The sequence below is a fragment of the Pantherophis guttatus genome, chromosome 2 (assembly GCF_059756535.1).
Source record: "Pantherophis guttatus breed Tessera chromosome 2, ASM5975653v1, whole genome shotgun sequence".
NCBI lineage: Eukaryota > Metazoa > Chordata > Lepidosauria > Squamata > Colubridae > Pantherophis > Pantherophis guttatus.
In genome coordinates this window covers 119,207,567-119,224,514 of record NC_142064.1, presented here as the reverse complement: position 1 = coordinate 119,224,514, position 16,948 = coordinate 119,207,567, and the positions used below count along the sequence as shown (strand labels likewise).

General features: G+C 41.1%; 1 protein-coding gene across 1 annotated transcript in view; it reads left to right on the top strand.

The window, feature by feature from the left end:
* The window catches only part of BCAP31 (B cell receptor associated protein 31), a 50,663-nt gene that overhangs the window by 7,950 nt on the left and 25,765 nt on the right, over nucleotides 1-16,948 (top strand). The window contains exons 4-5 of the mRNA XM_034434179.2: nucleotides 3,092-3,239; nucleotides 12,772-12,907. Of these exons, the coding sequence (XP_034290070.1) occupies nucleotides 3,092-3,239; nucleotides 12,772-12,907 (284 nt within the window). The remainder of the gene's footprint in view (nucleotides 1-3,091; nucleotides 3,240-12,771; nucleotides 12,908-16,948) is intronic.

Below are 16,948 nucleotides of genomic sequence, written 5' to 3'. Positions count from 1 at the left end.
GCTGAAGATTTTGCAGTTTGTACTTCAATAGTACATGCAGCAAGTACCAAGATGTACAAGGTGAATTCAGAAATGGCAAAGCACCAGACATCACATAGCTGATATCCACTGGAGAATGAAAAACCAAAGATATTTATTTATGTTTGCTTGTGGCTTTGATTATGGATACCGTATTTTCCGGCGTATAAGACGACTGGGCGTATAAGACGACCCCTGACTTTTCCTGTTAAAATATAGGGTTTGGGCTATACTCGCCGTATAAGACTACCCCTCTTCCAACACACACCAAATAAAAATTAAAAAACATCAACTGGCTCACCCACAATGTAAAAGCAGCTGTGCTAGACCCAAAATGGCCCCTGCAACAAGCAGGAACCTCACACAGCCACAAAAAGCCCAAAAAAACAACTTTCACACTTTACACACACACAACACAACACAACTGGCTCACCCACAATGTAAAAGCAGCTGTGCTAGACCCAAAATGGCCCCTGCAACAAGCAGGAACCTCACACAGCCACAAAAAGCCCAAAAACCCAACTTTCACACTTTACACACACAAAATTCCACATACAGCTTTGTGACATTTTGTGTGTTTGTGTAGTTAGAGTGAAACACTACAGAAACACACTAAATCTCAGAAAGCTGCACAAATATTATTTTATTTTATGTTTATTTTTATATGAAAGCTAAATTTAAAACTTCCTAAACTTTAAATGGCTAGGTCTAAAAAAGAACAACTAAAAAAACCCCCAATTAACTATTTTTTTTAAAGCCCCCAAAGAAGAAAAAAACTTACCCGATAGAACAGGGGTCTCCAACCTTGGCAACTTTAAGACTTGTAGACTTCAACTCCCAGAATTCCTCAGCCAGCTTTGTTTTGCTGGCTGAGGAATTCTGGGAATTGAAGTCCACAACTCCCTGCCTGCTTGATTGCAAACCCAAGTTTTATTACCCTTCTGAAAGGCCAAAAGGATGGGACCAGTCCTGACCTCCAGTGGTAGAGTGTTCCACAGGCACAGGACCACAGCGGAAAAGGCTTTTTCTTTGGTCCTGCCCACTGGAATTCCTTAGCAGACGGGATCCATAGCAGGCCTCTTCTGCTGTCTTGAGTGGGGTGGGCTAGTCCCATTGGGGTGAGATGGTTCCTCAGATAATACAGGTAGTCCTTGACTTATGACAATTGAGCCCAAAATTTTTGTTGTTAAGTGAGACATTTGTTAAGTGAGTTTTGCCCCATTTTACGACCTCTTGCCTCTTGTTAAGTGAATCACTGCAGTTGATAAGTTAATAATAATAAGGTTGTTAAGTGAATCTGGCTTCCCCTTTAATTTTGCTTATCAAAAGGTTGCAAATCATGATCACATGACCTTGGGTATGTGATCATAACAGTCATAAGTATGGATTAATTGTCAAGCATCTGAATTTTGATCATGTGATCATGGGGATGCTACAAAGGTCGTAAGTGTGAAAAACGATCATAAATCACTTTTTTCAGTGCCGTTGTAACTTTATAAACGGTCATGAAATGAATTGTAAGTCAAGGACTACCAGTATTAAGTCATCCCATTTGCCTATCGAATTTATTTCATGACTAGGAAACATCAATTAGAATGAAATACAGATCAGTTAAACAGTTCAGAATTGGAAAAGGAGTGTTCCAAGCTTAATTACTGTCAGTTGATTTAATTACATGCAAAATCAACATGAGAAAATCTAGAAGAAATAGAAATAAGATTGCTGGGGGAAACAATCACCACCTCAGATATGCTGCTGCTCAGAACATTAGAAATGAGGAAAACTTTAAGGAATCTCTTGTTGAAAGTGAAAGAACAAAGCGCAATGGCCAGTGTGTTGCTCTGTACTAAACAGAACCCTAAGATTATGCCGAAACACAACAAAGATTGATAATAGACTTTAAACTTCCTTCAAAAATTCACAAGGATAATAACTTGCTGCAGTACAGGTAATACTTGACTTAAGACCACATTTACACCTGGAATCTCAGTCACTGAGTGAAGTCATTAAGTGAGATGTCATCTGACTACCCTGTTTTCCCCAAAATAACCCCTGATAATAAGCCCAATCGGCTTTTGAGCGCATGGCAATAAGGCCAAGCGCTTATTTCAGGGTTCAAAAAAATATAAGATAGGGTCTTATTTTCAGGGAAACACGGTATTCCATTCAACAACTGCAATCCTGGAGCATGCAATTGCAGTTGTTAAATAGAGTGGCGAGTTTCCTTGGAGGGCAAGGAAGAGTCAGAGCCGCTGGCATGTGGAAACTGCTATGTGCTAGCCAGTTCCAGAGCTTACTGGCGTTTGTGAAGCTGGTACGACCCTGGACCCTTTAGCCTACTTCTTACTCAGTCATGTGTGGGAGGCCTTGGATGGCTCCAGGGCCTAGAGTATGCAACAGTTCTGTTTTTCTGCATCTTTTGACAGATGCACCCAGCCAGTGTGACGTTTGGCCTTCTCCAGAGGCTGCTATGCAACATTCTGAAAGCAGATGTTTTTCTTGCAATCCTTTAAGGAGGCTCCCCTTTAAGGATTGCGAGAATGGTGCCCGCTTGCAGAGTGGTGTGAGGTAATCTCTGCAGGAAGGCTGTGATTACTGCAGCCTGTGAAGGCTGTCTCAATTCAGAAAACTCACAGCAATTAGAAATACTATAATTTTGTTCTTAACTCTGATTTACAGTCAAAGAATAATAAAATGTGGCAATAAGTACAACTAGTTTGCCTCGCTACTGAGATTAATTTCTTGGGCCTAGGAGCAAATATTTTTGAGTAAATGATAGTAGTTTAGCATCAGCAGACCTCTGCAGCTCAGTTCTATTGGATGGTGTTTGTGGGATCCCCACTAATAACTTAGGAACATGTTTGAGGTAAATCTGCTCTGCTGGTGAACTGGCTCTGTTGGGTATCCTATTTTGTGGTATTTATATTAAGTATTTGTCTGAGATGTTCTTAATAATAAATAATCACACATATAAAGCCACGAGGGATATTGGGCTATGTTTCTGCAAATTGGCTGGAATTTGTAAATGAATTTTATGTATTCAGAGCTTTGATTGTTTCTCAATGACTTGCAGATGCCATTCGTGAGATCCGGAAATACGATGATGTGACAGAGAAAGTGAATCTGCAGAACAATCCTGGGGCTGTGGAGCATTTTCATATGAAGCTCTTTCGGGCCCAGAGAAACCTGTACATTGCTGGATTTTCTTTATTGATGGCCTTGTGAGTACCAAAAGGGAGCACTGTTGAAATTAATTCATTTCACATCCTTGCAGTTCTCAGATATTTGGGGCCATCATTATCTAGCCAGTGGTTGCTAATGTCCAACACATTAAATTAGACAAGATTGAAGAAACTGGATTATTTGGCTGTAGCAATGCTTTTAGCAGGAAGGAATTGGAGGAGAATTGGAAATACGTGTCTATAAAACATGCTGCCATTAACATTGCAATACATCTAGTTATCTAGCTGGCACAGTGGTTAGAGTGCAGTACTGCAGTCTACTTCTGCTAACTGCCGGCTGCCTGCAATTTGGCAGTTCAAATCTCACCAGGCTCAAGGTTGACTCAGCCTTCCATCCTTCTGAGGTGGGTAAAATGAGGACCCAAATTGTTGGGGGCAATATGCCGATTCTGTAAACCACTTAGAGAGGGTTGTAAAAGCACTGTAAAGCGGTATATAGGTCTAAGTGCTATTCTCAGCCCCTCTGGAGCCGTGTGTGTGGTGTCGAGGGTTATTTGACACTCGACAGCTATTGCTATTGGTATCATTCCTAAGATCGTCTTTTTGTTAGTAGGGTCAGTCCTGCAGATGCTATAAATCCTATCAATCTCAGATGACTTGGCCATTCATGGAGGCTGCCAAAGAAACTTTATTTGGAATCCTTGTTCTTAGAGGGTAGAAAGAGGTTCGTGGGAAAGGCATCTGGTCTTCGGAGTATGCACAAATAGGAAACATGTTTTCTTTCAAACGACAAGCAAACCATTGCACTTTGGCAGTTTTGCTGAACCATTTGGGATTGGTCATCATGCGGCAGAAACAGAACTCAAAATGGGGCGGTTCCATGTTTTGGATGAAACAAAATCTAGAAGGTCCTAGAGGAATTTTAAGGGCAAGTAGGTCAAGGCTAATGAGCATCACCCCCCTCCCCTTTCTCTCTTTCGCTCAGTTAGTTTCCAGGACAGTATATCCTCCTCATGTTCCACCTTAACTGCATTGCACTGCATTGCATTGTTCTCTTAGCATGGCCCATTGTCCTGACCCATGCTCCCCATCTTTGCAGTGTCTGTATTCTCTTCTTCCCATTAGCATGTGTATCCCGCAAGCAACAGCCCCCCCTCCCCCCTGCAGTGTTCCCAGCCTTTCTATTCTCTCGGCTGCTGTCCATATATGGCAAGGGTGTCAAACTTGCGGGCTGAATGCATTGTGCTGGCCAGGCCCAATCCCAGTTTAGCAAAGAGGAAAAAAGTTGTGATACATCACATGATGACAATGTGTCATTGCGGAGTTTGACACCCCTGATATATGGCCTTTGCACCTGTTCTTTATTGCATTGATCTCCAGTGTCTGGAACAGGCTCCCAGCTGCCAAGCATACCCCCCCCCCCCAACTGCCCCCTGATTCACCTGCTCTTCCCACTATCTTCACTCCCTTCTTCCCTTCAGCTGCTGTTTTATGGTTTTCCTATTCCTATTCTTACTTCCCCAAATAATTTCTGCCAAAACCAACTCCGGTTCGGTTCATACTCAGAACTGATTCATTCTAGGCATGTTTCCAAGCATTTAAAACATACAAGATTCAGGGAACAAATGGGTGGAAGTGTGCTATCTTTTCTAAAACTGTCCCCCCCCCCCCCCATGGAATGTTACCTTGGGTTTGAAAAACAATACTAAAAGAATGCAATAATGTCCATGATAGCAAAAAGATTGCTTGCCCTTATGTAAAGCTGATGTCAGAGTCGCCTTGGAAGGCTATTGGCCTACTTCATTCTGCTGAGTTAAATTTGCAGTTTCATGGGACATTATGCGATAGGTGTTTTTTTTTTAAAAAAATGTATTTATTGCATATTCTGGGGCTGATTGGGTGGCCTTGGACCAGTCACTCTCAGTCCAGCTCACCTCACCTCACAGGGTGGTTATTATGGGGAAAATTAAGAGTAGGAAGGGGTATTGTGTATATTCACTGCCTTGAGTTATTTATAAAAAAAAGGGATATAAATGAGAATTATTACAGAGTAAATCAGATTATATATACTTAAGTGTCTTTGCCTTTAAATTTATTGTATAGGTAGTCCTCAGTTTATGACCATCTGCTTAGTGATCAGGCTTGGAACTCTTCCAGATAAAACAAAATAGAGTAAACAAAGCCTACTTCAAATAGTACATTCTGTCACCAGAGCCATTCTGGTAGTATGGAAACTTGCTGCCAGTCATGGGAAGACCCAAAGGTGCTTTTTCAGGAGGCTACTGGACTTTCTTGCTTTTTTTTTTTTTTGAAGACGTTTCACTTCTCATCCAAGAAGCTTCTTCAGCTCTGACAGGACAGTGGAGCTGAAGAGGCTTCTCAGATGAGAAGTGAAACGTCTTCAAAGAAAAAACAAAGTCCAGTAGCCTCCTGAAAAAGCACCTTTGGGACAACCATGACCTGGATGACTGAGAATCTCTACAGACTTTTAGAATTATGGGAAGACTTTCCTATAACTTTTAATTTTAATATTATGCTATCTCCCTTTATCGTTCTTTTTTTTTTTTGAAGTATTACAATAATGCATTGTCCTAGAATTGTACTTTTTTTAGTTCAGATGAATTTCCGGTATTGGTGCATATTTAGATCGCATGAAAAATAAACTGGAGGCAAATGGATTCATATAGGTAGCCCTTGACTTATTATTTCTTTAGTAACTCTCTTGAAATTACAGGGGCGTTTAAAAAGTACTTGCCACCCTGCACTTAAAGACTGTTGCAGCATCTCCATGGTCATGTAGGCAGTTGGCATCTGATATGTATTTACAATTGGAGTTTCTCAGAATCATGTGGGTGTGACCTTCCCAGACAACTTCTGTCAAAGTTAATGGGGGAAGATGGTTTCTCTTAATGATTGCATGATTCGTTTAGTGACCGTGGTGATTTGTCAAACAACTACAGGTAGTTCTCAACTTACAACCACAATCGAGCCCAAAATTTATGTTGCTAAGTGAGAAATTTGTTAAATGAGTTTTGCTCCATTCTACATCTTTTCTTGCCACAGTTGTTAAATGAATTATTGCATTTGTTAATAAACTGATTGTTAAGTGAATCTGGATTCCTCATTGACTTTGCTTGTCAGGAGGTCGCAAAAGGGGATTGCATGACCCTGGGATATTGAAACTGTCATAAATATGAGTGAGTTGCCAAGCATCTGAATTTTGATCACGTTACCATGGCGATGCTGTAAAGGTAAGTGTGGAAAACAGTCATGTCACTTTTTTCAGTGCCGTTGTAACTTCGAATGGTCACTAAATGAACTGTTGTAAGTCGAGGACTACCTGTATAGCAAAAAAATAATAATCATAAAATGGGTGCTCATTTGACTGCCTTGCTTAGTGACAGAAGATTCAGTCTCTATTGAGGTCATAAATTGAGGACTGCCTGTAGTTATTTTTTCTGGAGTTCTGTATTTTCATATAGTCTGAAAACCTTGGGTATAGGCACAAAAGCCTTAGGAAGCTACTATTGGAATCTTTTTTGGTATGATACATTGGGAAACATTAGAAACTTAAAATTATTAAAAATTAAAAGTGAATAGAATTACCTTACTTAAGTTTAATCCTAGATGAAGTGTGGTCCCCATCATGCCATTCAAACACTTATGTTGTGCAGAATGACAAAAACATGACTGTTGCATGCCACATTGTCCCGGTAGGGGAAGAGAGCAGATGGTAACTCCTCATGTAACCTTACCTGAAAGACATCTGCAATCAACCCCCCCCCCCCATGTTCCCTCTTGCTGTTCTGATAATTGCAGTTCTTTGCATGAAATAACTGTGGAAGTTTGGCCATTAAGCCACAAGGTGGCAGACTAGAACACCACATCTCTCCCTCCCTCCCTCCCATCTCTCTTTCCCCCCTCCCCCTTTCTCTCTCTCCTGCTCTTCAAAGATTTCTTTAGTCAGGAAACCAGATTTCAGGATGTTGAATGTTTTCTTTTGGTAGTAACCCTAACATTGCATATATGTGATTAGGTGACTTGGAATACAGATAGCACCTTCCTAGCCTTGGGTCCGGTCAATTTATAGTAATTGCCTTTGTCAAGAAGCATTGGGTAAATGAGATTTCAAATCCTAAAGAGTTTTTTTTCACCACCAGCCTTGTTTCAGAAAAGCTACAACGTTTGCCATTCGTGCTCTTGCGGCCTTGCTACCGTAATAGCTGCCGTTCATAACCCAAGTGAATCAGGAAATTGCGTCTTTAAAATCCCTATGTCCACTTGGGAAGCTGCCTGCCCAACTCTTGGGTTTAATTAGCAGCTGCTTTTGGCTTGGAGAGACTCATTAAGAAGGTTGCTAACAATGTCTGTGGCATGTAAATCAGCCTGAATGCAGTGTTGAATGCAGCAGTTGCATTCAAAGAGGATCTTCCAGATTATGCACTTGGGATGGAAGAAAAGGGAAGTGCTAGCTATGAATCCCATTTCTTTGCTGTGTTTCTGGCCAAAGATGCAAACTTTTCCCTCTTGACACCAGCTGTTACACTGGACACGTCTTCTCTGCTCTGTGCCAATCTCTTTTTGTTGCAAAGAAAAGTGTCAGGTTTCTTCAGAATAATTATTGAGGAGCAACAGGATTCATTCTGCCTGTTTTTTATTCTTAGCCTTTTCATGAGTCCACAGGACCATCAAAAAGCCTCTCCTCCCCCCCCCCTTTCTTGGAGAGAAGCTGTTCTAAAACCAGATTGTGCGTGTTGGGCTGCTCGCTTATCACAGTCTGTCTTGGCTGGTTGGGCCTACATCTGGCATCTATTTTCATTCATTCCTTCAAAACATTTGTATAGTCACCCATCTTAATGCCAAGCTCTGGGTGGCTTACAATCCGAAGATAAAGCAACATTTAGAACAATAAAAAAACAAACAAGCACAGGAACCAGAGTGATGGTGATTTTGTCCATGCTGATGGTGTTGAGGTTGAATTACCCCAGGAATTTCACCCAAGACACCTATCCCTATTGGTACTATCTTTGGTTTCCTTTGCCAACATTGTACTACTACAGGTCTTTATATTTTTGGATTTTTCTCCAGTTTTTTTCTCTTCTAGTCTGCTGTTTCCAGTATTGCAGTGTGCGCTGTCCAAGCTTTTTTTCTTTCTTATTTACAGTTGTTAAGTCTGAGGTGTTGCGTGGCTGATGCTTGTCTGTTTGAATTCTAAAGTCCCAGGACACTTTAGTGTCTTCATTTTCTATTTCTTGGTCTGTGTTGTAGTCCTGCCAGTTTTTGCTTGCAGGCAAGTGGTATTTCTTGCACATATTCCAATGTACCATTGTTGCTACTTTGTCATGGCCTTGTTTATAATTAATCTGTGTGATCTTCCTGTACCAGCTAAGTAGGTGGCCCACTGTTCCTTCAGGTTCTTCGCAGAGGTGGCATTTGCTGCTTGTTAACCGTCTTCTCAATTCTGGCTGTATATGCATTAGTTCATAAGACTTGGTCTTGTGTAGCTAGAAATAGCCCCTCTGGTTCTTTTTTTCAGTTTTCCTACTTTTAGACATTGCTAAGTACTGTTATTATATTCTTTGCCTACTAATTTTTTATGTACTGGCTGTGTAATATTTTGCCACTCCATGTCTCTTTTTCTTCATTTGGTCTTTCTTGTAGACCAGTTTGATGACTTTGGTAGTCAGTAATGTTCAGTACATCTTCTTCACTGTCCTTCACTACTGTTAGTCTGCACTACTATTAATCTTCTTATCGTTCCTATCTCCTTCCACTTATGACTGTATGACTGTAACTTTGTTGCTTGTATCCTTACGATTTATACTGACTGTCTCCTAATACGATTTGATTACTTATTTGTACCCTATGACTATCATTAAGTGTTGTACCTTATGATTCTTGATGAACATATCTTTTCTTTTATGTACACTGAGAGCGTATGCACCAAGACAAATTCCTTGTGTGTCCAATCACACTCGGCCAATAAAAAATTCTATTCTATTCTATTCTATTCTATTCTAGTCTAGTCTAGTCTAGTCTAGTCTAGTCCAGTCCAGTCCAGTCCAGTCCAGTCCAGTCCAGTCCTGTCTATTCTATTCTATTCTATTCTATTCTATTCTATTCTATTCTATTCTATTCTATTCTATTCTATTCTATTCTATTCTATTCTATTCTATTCCATTCCATTCCATTCCATTCCATTCCATTCCATTCCATTCCATTCCATTCCATTCCATTCCATTCCATTCTTTCCAGTGCTTTTTTGTTGTTCTTCAACTGTCTGGTGTACTTTCAACATTATTGTCCTTGGTAAGTACAGTCTGTCAATGTTGCTGCATGGATGAAAGACATGATTCATTGTCATTATTTTTCTGATATTCCTATCCAGGGCTTCTACTTCAGATCCATTTCCACTATTCCAGCTGTGTATCTCATGACTGGAATTGCCCAGATGTTAATTACCTTGGTGGTATTTCCTTCACTGGGTTTAGACTTCTGAGATTTTCTTCACTCATCTGATGTATTCACTGCTAACCTCCTTAACTTCAGTGTGTGCTTGGTGATGTCAGTCTGAAGGATGTCCAGTTAGTTGTATTGCTCTTCATCCCGACTCTTGATATTATTTCCATAGGGCATCTTGATTCTTTCAGTTTTCACTATTTTCCCCCTGTGTATGGCAAGTGTGGCATTTTTGGCCAGTCCAAACTGCATTGAAATATCTTGGTTGTGTGTTTGAATAGCGTTGAGCAGTGATTCAATTTCAGATGGTGCAGTTCCATATAGCTTCAGATCGTCCATATAAAAGAGGCGGGATAGCTTGGCAAATGTTCATGAAGTTTGATAGCCTTAATAGCTGATTCTTTGTCCCCTTGCTGTTTGGGCAGTTTCTGTGCAGATGGAATGAGTTTGTTTTCAACTGTAGATGCTGTTGGACTACATCAGTTACTGCACCAGTTAACAATTTGCAAGTTGTTGGAAAGCAGGTAATTGGCTTGTAGTTGTGAGGTGCTGCCCCTTTGGTTGGATCTTTCATTATCAGGTAGGTTTTGCCAGACGTTAACCAATCTTCAATTTTACCCCCCTTAGTATATGTTGTTAAACTGCTTGGCAATGAGTGGGTGCAGACTGGTCAGATGTTTCAACCAAAAACCATGATGTAGTTTGTCTTCACCTGGGGCTGACAAATTCTTGATCTTCGTTGTCCTTTTCTTCACTATTTCTGCTTTTATTACAAGTTCTTTCATTTCAGTTGCTTTTCCCCCCCTTTTCCCCCTCCCTTATCCAAACTGCTTTCTTGTTGTATTTCTTTGGGTTGTCCCATAGTTGTGCCAAGAATTGCATTGTTTGTTTGTTTGTTTTTTTGTCAGGTTCATTGCACACTCTCTTTTTGATGGATTGGTAAAAACATTCCTGATTCTACTAAAATGGAAGATTCTGCCTCTAATGCATAATTTGAGCATCATATCTGTCAACTTTCTTGGCTATAGCTGTTATTTGCTGCTTTGTTATTTCCAGTGCTTCCTTGATCTCCTTTATCTTTAAGTAATGTTTCTTGATCAGATATTTTTGGTCGTCTTTTATCTGTTCTCGCTTGCTTACATCTGACCTTAACATGCTGATCTCATTTGCCAGTTTGATCTTCCATTTGGGCGGTACACTTTTGGCTTTTTGGCTTTTTTCTTGATTCTTAATTTTGCATACAAGATCTTCAGTTATAATGGCAGCTGTGCCATACATCAATTGCTTTGATTCTTGCAATGAGCTTATCTTTGATATTGCAGTATTGGCATCTTTTAATGCTTGTGCTAGTTATTTCTGTTTTATAGTCTTCAATGGAGGCAACCTTACTCTGTTATTTTTCTGCTATTCTAGGTACTCGGTTATTCTTTGTTGCATTTCCTCTTGTTTTTCAGCTAGAGGACTTTGTTCTTTCTGAAGTTCAGATCCCTACTCAGCCATAAAGCTTATCACAGTTACTATCTCTCAACATAATTTACTTTTCAGGGGTTTCATGAGGATAAAATATGTGGAGAGTGGCAAAAACCATGCATACCATTGTGTATTCCTTGGATGAAAGGTATTTTACAGCTGGAAGCAAATCCTGATTAAAGGGGAAGAACTAGGACAGTAAACTTAACTGCCGGGAAGGTCAGAGAAATTGCCTATTGAGTTGCCAAAACTGGGGGGCTTTTCAGATTTCTTGGATGAGACGCTGATCAGCAACTGTATCAAGGTAAGCAAAGTGTGAATAACTGGTAGCATTGGTCCAATAGAGTTGTTCTTGCACCCGTTTGGTGCTGTCCTTTCTTAAAGTAGTGCTTTGGTTGAGACTTCCCATTATCTTTGGTGCTTGTTACTCACTTTGGTTACCTTAGTCCAGGGATGTCAAACTCAAGGCCCATGGGCCAGATCTGGCCCACAGGGCCATCCTGGAAAATGTAAGGGGCCGGCTTGCATAGCTTTGGCCTGGTCTACCTGTGTCATTTTGGCCCAGTCTACCCAGTGCGAAGAGGATACATCAGGTCAATTCCTGATATTTCCACCTAGGTCCTTCCACATAGGAAGGATAGAAAATCGATGTTCTCACTGTAGGCTAAGGGTAATGAGAACTGAATATCATGAAGCCAGATCCAGTGCAAGGCAAGCTTATCAAATAAGTTTGGGAAATATGGTCCCTAGTGGGAATTACCTGCTTCTCTGCTCTGCTTAGTGAACAGGAATCCAATTGTCAGCAGCCTTTCTAGTGACTCCTGGAGTGTGGTACTTGTCACTTCCTGTATTATTTCGTTTTGTCCTCAGTTCCCCTCCAGAAATACACTCAGGAAGCTCTTTTGTCTTATTTATATATGCAATGCGCACATTTTATTCTGACTGGGGATAATGTACACTTCAAGGATACAGCACTGAATTCAGATCTAAAATTATACGATGTTGATCAAGGCAACTCTTGCTCCTCATTTCCTGTTCTTTCAATACAGCGCCTGCCTTGAGAAACGTTTCAGTGTTGGAAATTGGCAGTCAAGGCAACAGCTTTCCAAGCAGGTTGACTAAGCTGAGGTTTGAAATCATTATCTCATCAGTTAGGCCACTTACCCACCAGCCAGGGCTTTTTATGTCTAGCAAAACTCTTAAGGAATTGTTGACTTAGTTCCAAGTAGCAGGCAAGACTCTAGGCCAGGGGTGTCAAACTCGATTTCATTGAGGGCTGCATCAGGGTTGTTTTTGACCTGGAGTGGGGGGGGGCCTCCTGAGCTCCGTTTTCGGCTGCGATGGCCTCCCACAACCCTCTGCCAGTGAAAACAGAGCTCGGCAGGGGGTCCTTCACTGTTTCCAGAGCAGCCCCGGGAGCCAGATCTAAGCACCCTGTGGGCTGAATCCGGCCCGCGGGCCCTGAGTTTGACAACCCTGAGAATTGTCATTTTTAGTTTGCAATCAGAAGGTAGTTCTATAACTCACATAACAATTGCACATTTAGGAAAAGGTTCGAAATGGATCTAATATCATTTCTTCTCTGTTGTGTCAAGTCAAGGTGAGAGCCTCTGGTTTAACCACAGTTGCTTTATCTTTACAGCCTCCTGAGGCGACTGATTACCCTAATTTCTCAGCATGCTACCACCCTGGCTTCTAATGAAGCCTTCAAGAAGCAGGCAGAAGGAGCAAGCGATGCTGCCAAGAAATATATGGAGGAGAATGACAAGCTGAAAAAGGTATGGCTGATAACTGAACTGAGGTCCTGAGAACTGAATTAGAAAGGCATGAACCGGCGTGGCTTGGTCATATGACATGAGCATCATCCCATTTTTGATACCGCAATTGTCTCTTTATTATGTATTATAGTATTATCGTATTTTTCGGAGTATAAGATGCACCTTTCCCCCCCCTAAAAGGCTGAAAACTTGGGTGCGTCGTACACTCTGAATGTAGCTTTTTTGAAGCTTTTTTTCAGCCCTAACGCGCTAGCCAAGTGAAGCGATCTCCCCGTTCTTTGCCTGCTTTTCTCATTGCTGCTTCCTCTCAGCTGTGCCTTAGAAGCTGTTTTTTATCCCCAAGCGGGATAAAAAAACCAGCAAACTAATGTGCTGAAGCTAACCAGACCTAAGGACGCTAGCCAGATGAATACCTGGTAGGCAGATTTTTTCCCCCTATTTTCTTCCCCCCAAACTAAGCTGCGTCTTATACTCTGGTGCGTCTTATACTCCGAAAAATATGATATTTAGTTCTTAAGAATAAGATTCTACTATTCCTCTAGGAGCAATCTAGGATGGAACACTGCACAAAACAATTTAAAAATGAAATAAAAAATATGTATCACAAATAGATAGCTTTAATTTTGGCATCAACTCAGATATTCCAAAGGACATATTATGTACTTTTTTTTTCACTTGTCTAAATGCTTAGTGATTAGTTGGCTGGCCCTCATTCTTGCTTTCTGGAAAAAGAGCTCTTGTAACTCCGGTCACAGTGATCATCTGATAGCTGTATTTGACTTGTGGATTGAATCATTCATGCTGGAACAGTTGTCATGGCAGAAACTGGAGACCTTTGTCATCCCTAATGGCTATGAAAAAATGAAAGGGAAAAGCAAAGCCTTTTTAGATAAAAAGTGTGAAGAAATTCTCCATGTTCAAATATATGGCGCAATTACAATGGAACTATATAGTTCGTCCCTTTTTCTCTTGAGATTGGAATCTGGTATGAATTGGCAACTTGACATGTGGATAAAACAAACATTGGAAATGTGTTTTAATGAGTAGAGGAAACTCGCTCAAGCATTTCCATTCATTAACTAGCTCATTACACATTGGAAGTGTGGTACTTGGATGCTAACGCATCAAAATATGTAGAGATTATTGCTTTTAATTTTCATGATGTGCTTTATGGAATAATGAGGTAAGAACTGGGCAGATAGGAACGGTATTTGATATAGAAAACGTGAATATAGTTTATATAAATGATCATGATAAACAAAGACTTATGTACAGTTTTGGATGTGGTTGTGTGAAGTATTTTTGTTTTTGAACAACATAAATATATACACACAGATACATGTAAGTATACAGAGGCATGTATGTATAAGTAAAAATCTGTATAGCCTTTGAGCAATATGGTCATATACTTTTGGAACTGTTTTGTTTATAATTGGGTACTTTTTATCATGATTTTTGAGATCACACTATATTATATTCTTTAATATATACACATTAGGGATTTGAATATGATAGACTTGCTCAGATCTAGCCAGGCTTTTCCCAAAGATTCTTTCTCAAAAGGCAACTGGATTTTGTTTTTCTTTGAAGACATTTCGCTTCTCATCCAAGAAGCTTCTTCAGTTCTGACTTCAGGCTCGCTCAGGCAGGGCAAGATTCCTGTATGCCATTTGCTGCCGAGTAGCAGCACCACACTTGCATTTCTGCAGTCATGAGGATGAGAAGCGAAACGTCTTCAGAGAAAAACCAGAAAGTCCCGTTGCCTTTTGAAAAAGCACCATTGGGAAAACCATGACCTGGACGACCGAGGCTCTCCATAGACATTTTAGCCAGGCCTTTGAAATATTTAGTCTACTAAATATGGGCAAACGCTCCATTGCTGTACTTCAGTGCTGGATTAATTTTTTAAAATCAATTTTAAAAATGCACATCCATGGATTCGTCACAGTTCTCATGCCTCTGTTGCAAATGTGTTGCTGTTTGGGAACAGTTTGAGTTTTTAGATCTCAGAAAGCTAAATCTACCTGGGTGATTCTGATTCTGGTTGGTTGTAGAAATTCCCTTGAGATGGTTCCGCCCCCCCCCCCCCCCCCGTTTCACCAGGAGGGAGGGGGCTGGGCATGCTCCGCCTGGGAGGCTTTCTGCACTGAGGAAATGCAGATGGGGTGCTCCTATTGGGCAGCAAGTGGCATGCAGGGATCTTGCCCTGACTGAGCCTGATTTATTGGCTCACTTTCTGCTTGCCATTGTAATCCTATCAGGCTAAGCGTCTTTCTGTCCCTTTTTTATGGCCCTAACCTCAGCATTGGGGTTAATCGCTAGCTAGGGACCTCCGTCCTTTTTCCTTCCAAGAATACACTGTGGGCAATCTGACTCTTGTGATTGCTGCAGAGGCAAATGTCAAGCACGCAGAGCTCCTGGCATGGCAGTCTCTCTTCCCATGGGGACCCTTAAATGGGAAAATGGGAGTATTTTTTTAAAACAAGGGTTAAAGACGGTGTTGTCTGAGCGGCTAAGAAACTAGAACCCATTTCACTCTTTACGCCGTTGTACATTAAAAAATAATAATCAGAAGATACATTGGGAGGAAAAATGACTGCGGTGGAAGAGGGGGATGTAATCTGTCCTGATGGGTTACAGCTTTAAGAGAATCCGCTTCTAATCATTCTTTTGAACCAGAGGCTCTGGGGACCGAGCCTGCCAGAGTACGTGCCTATCAATTAGCCGTTGATCTCTTTGCGATTCTGATTCTGCTCCAATGGAAGCAGAAAAGCAACGGTTGGCTGGCAATGACTTTGCTGACTCTTTGCATCCAGGTATAAAGTGATTCACTGGAGAGAGGATAGAGCCACTCTTGGCTCTGCAGCCTGGTTTTCTGACTCCTCCTCCAGTTCTAATTATCAAAATGCATCTTGTCCCAATTTCCTACTTTGTTCTTTCAGGAGTGCTTTTTCTTCTGGCAGACAGCAGTGGAGCACATCACAAAAATCTAATTTTTTTTGCAAGCATGTGTCCATAGAATTGCATGGCATCACCTGTAAGACAAGGCAGCCGAGAAAAGCAAGCACCTCTGTTTTCACGTTCTGTTTTACAATTGTAGTTAAGGTTTGAAAGGCTGCGTCTGCCAACAAAGAAGTGAGGTTCAAGGCAACTTTCTCCATGGCCAATGCTGAGAATTCTCGGAGTTAAAACTCCAATATCTGGAGCCGATTAAATTTTAGGGAGGGAAAAGGGGAGACAAAACTGTTGAGTTTTGTGTTGGGAGTCCTGTGTTTCCCAGCGGAGCAGAGTCTGTGGGCAGTGGAAACTCTTGTTAGGGTTAGAGGAGTGATGAGGATTGAACCTTAAGAGTAGTTATTTTTTGAACTCTCATTCTTTATAGCAGTATTTCCCAGCCTTGTAGCTTTAAGATGAGTGGACTTCATCTCCCATAATTCCCTAACTAACCTTGCTGGCTAGGGAATTCTGGGAGTTGAAGTCCACCCATGTTAAAGCTGCTAAGATTGGGAAACACTCAGTGGTGGGATTCAAATAATTTAACAACTGGTTCTCTGCCCTAATGATTTCTTCGAACAACCAGTTCACCAAACTGCTCAGAAAGTTAACAACCGGTTCTCCCGAAGTGGTGCGAACTGGCTGAATCCCACCACTGGAAACACTGCTTTACAGTAATAGTAGAGGTACAGACAGACTCTGGGTAGTGAGGATCAGTTTGCTATTTCTATCACTTTTTTTTTTTTAAATAATCTTAAAATGTAAAAAAATCTTTAGAAATCTTAAACTGGTCAAGTGACTGGTGGCCAAAAGCCTCTGCTTGCTCTTTTTCACTTGCTTGATACTAATTTGACCCGGGGAAGCTGCTGCATCATTCTGCTCCTTCCTTAATAGACGTGGCTGCAAATCCTTACGCCTTGCAGGTAACTGCAGCCTTATTATCATGTAAGCTTCTGAATTATGCTGAGCTCTCCCTGATTTGGAATATCGCTACAGCAGCGGATAGTCTTCCTTGATCAACAGGTTACTCTGTAGCCGGCACATAAA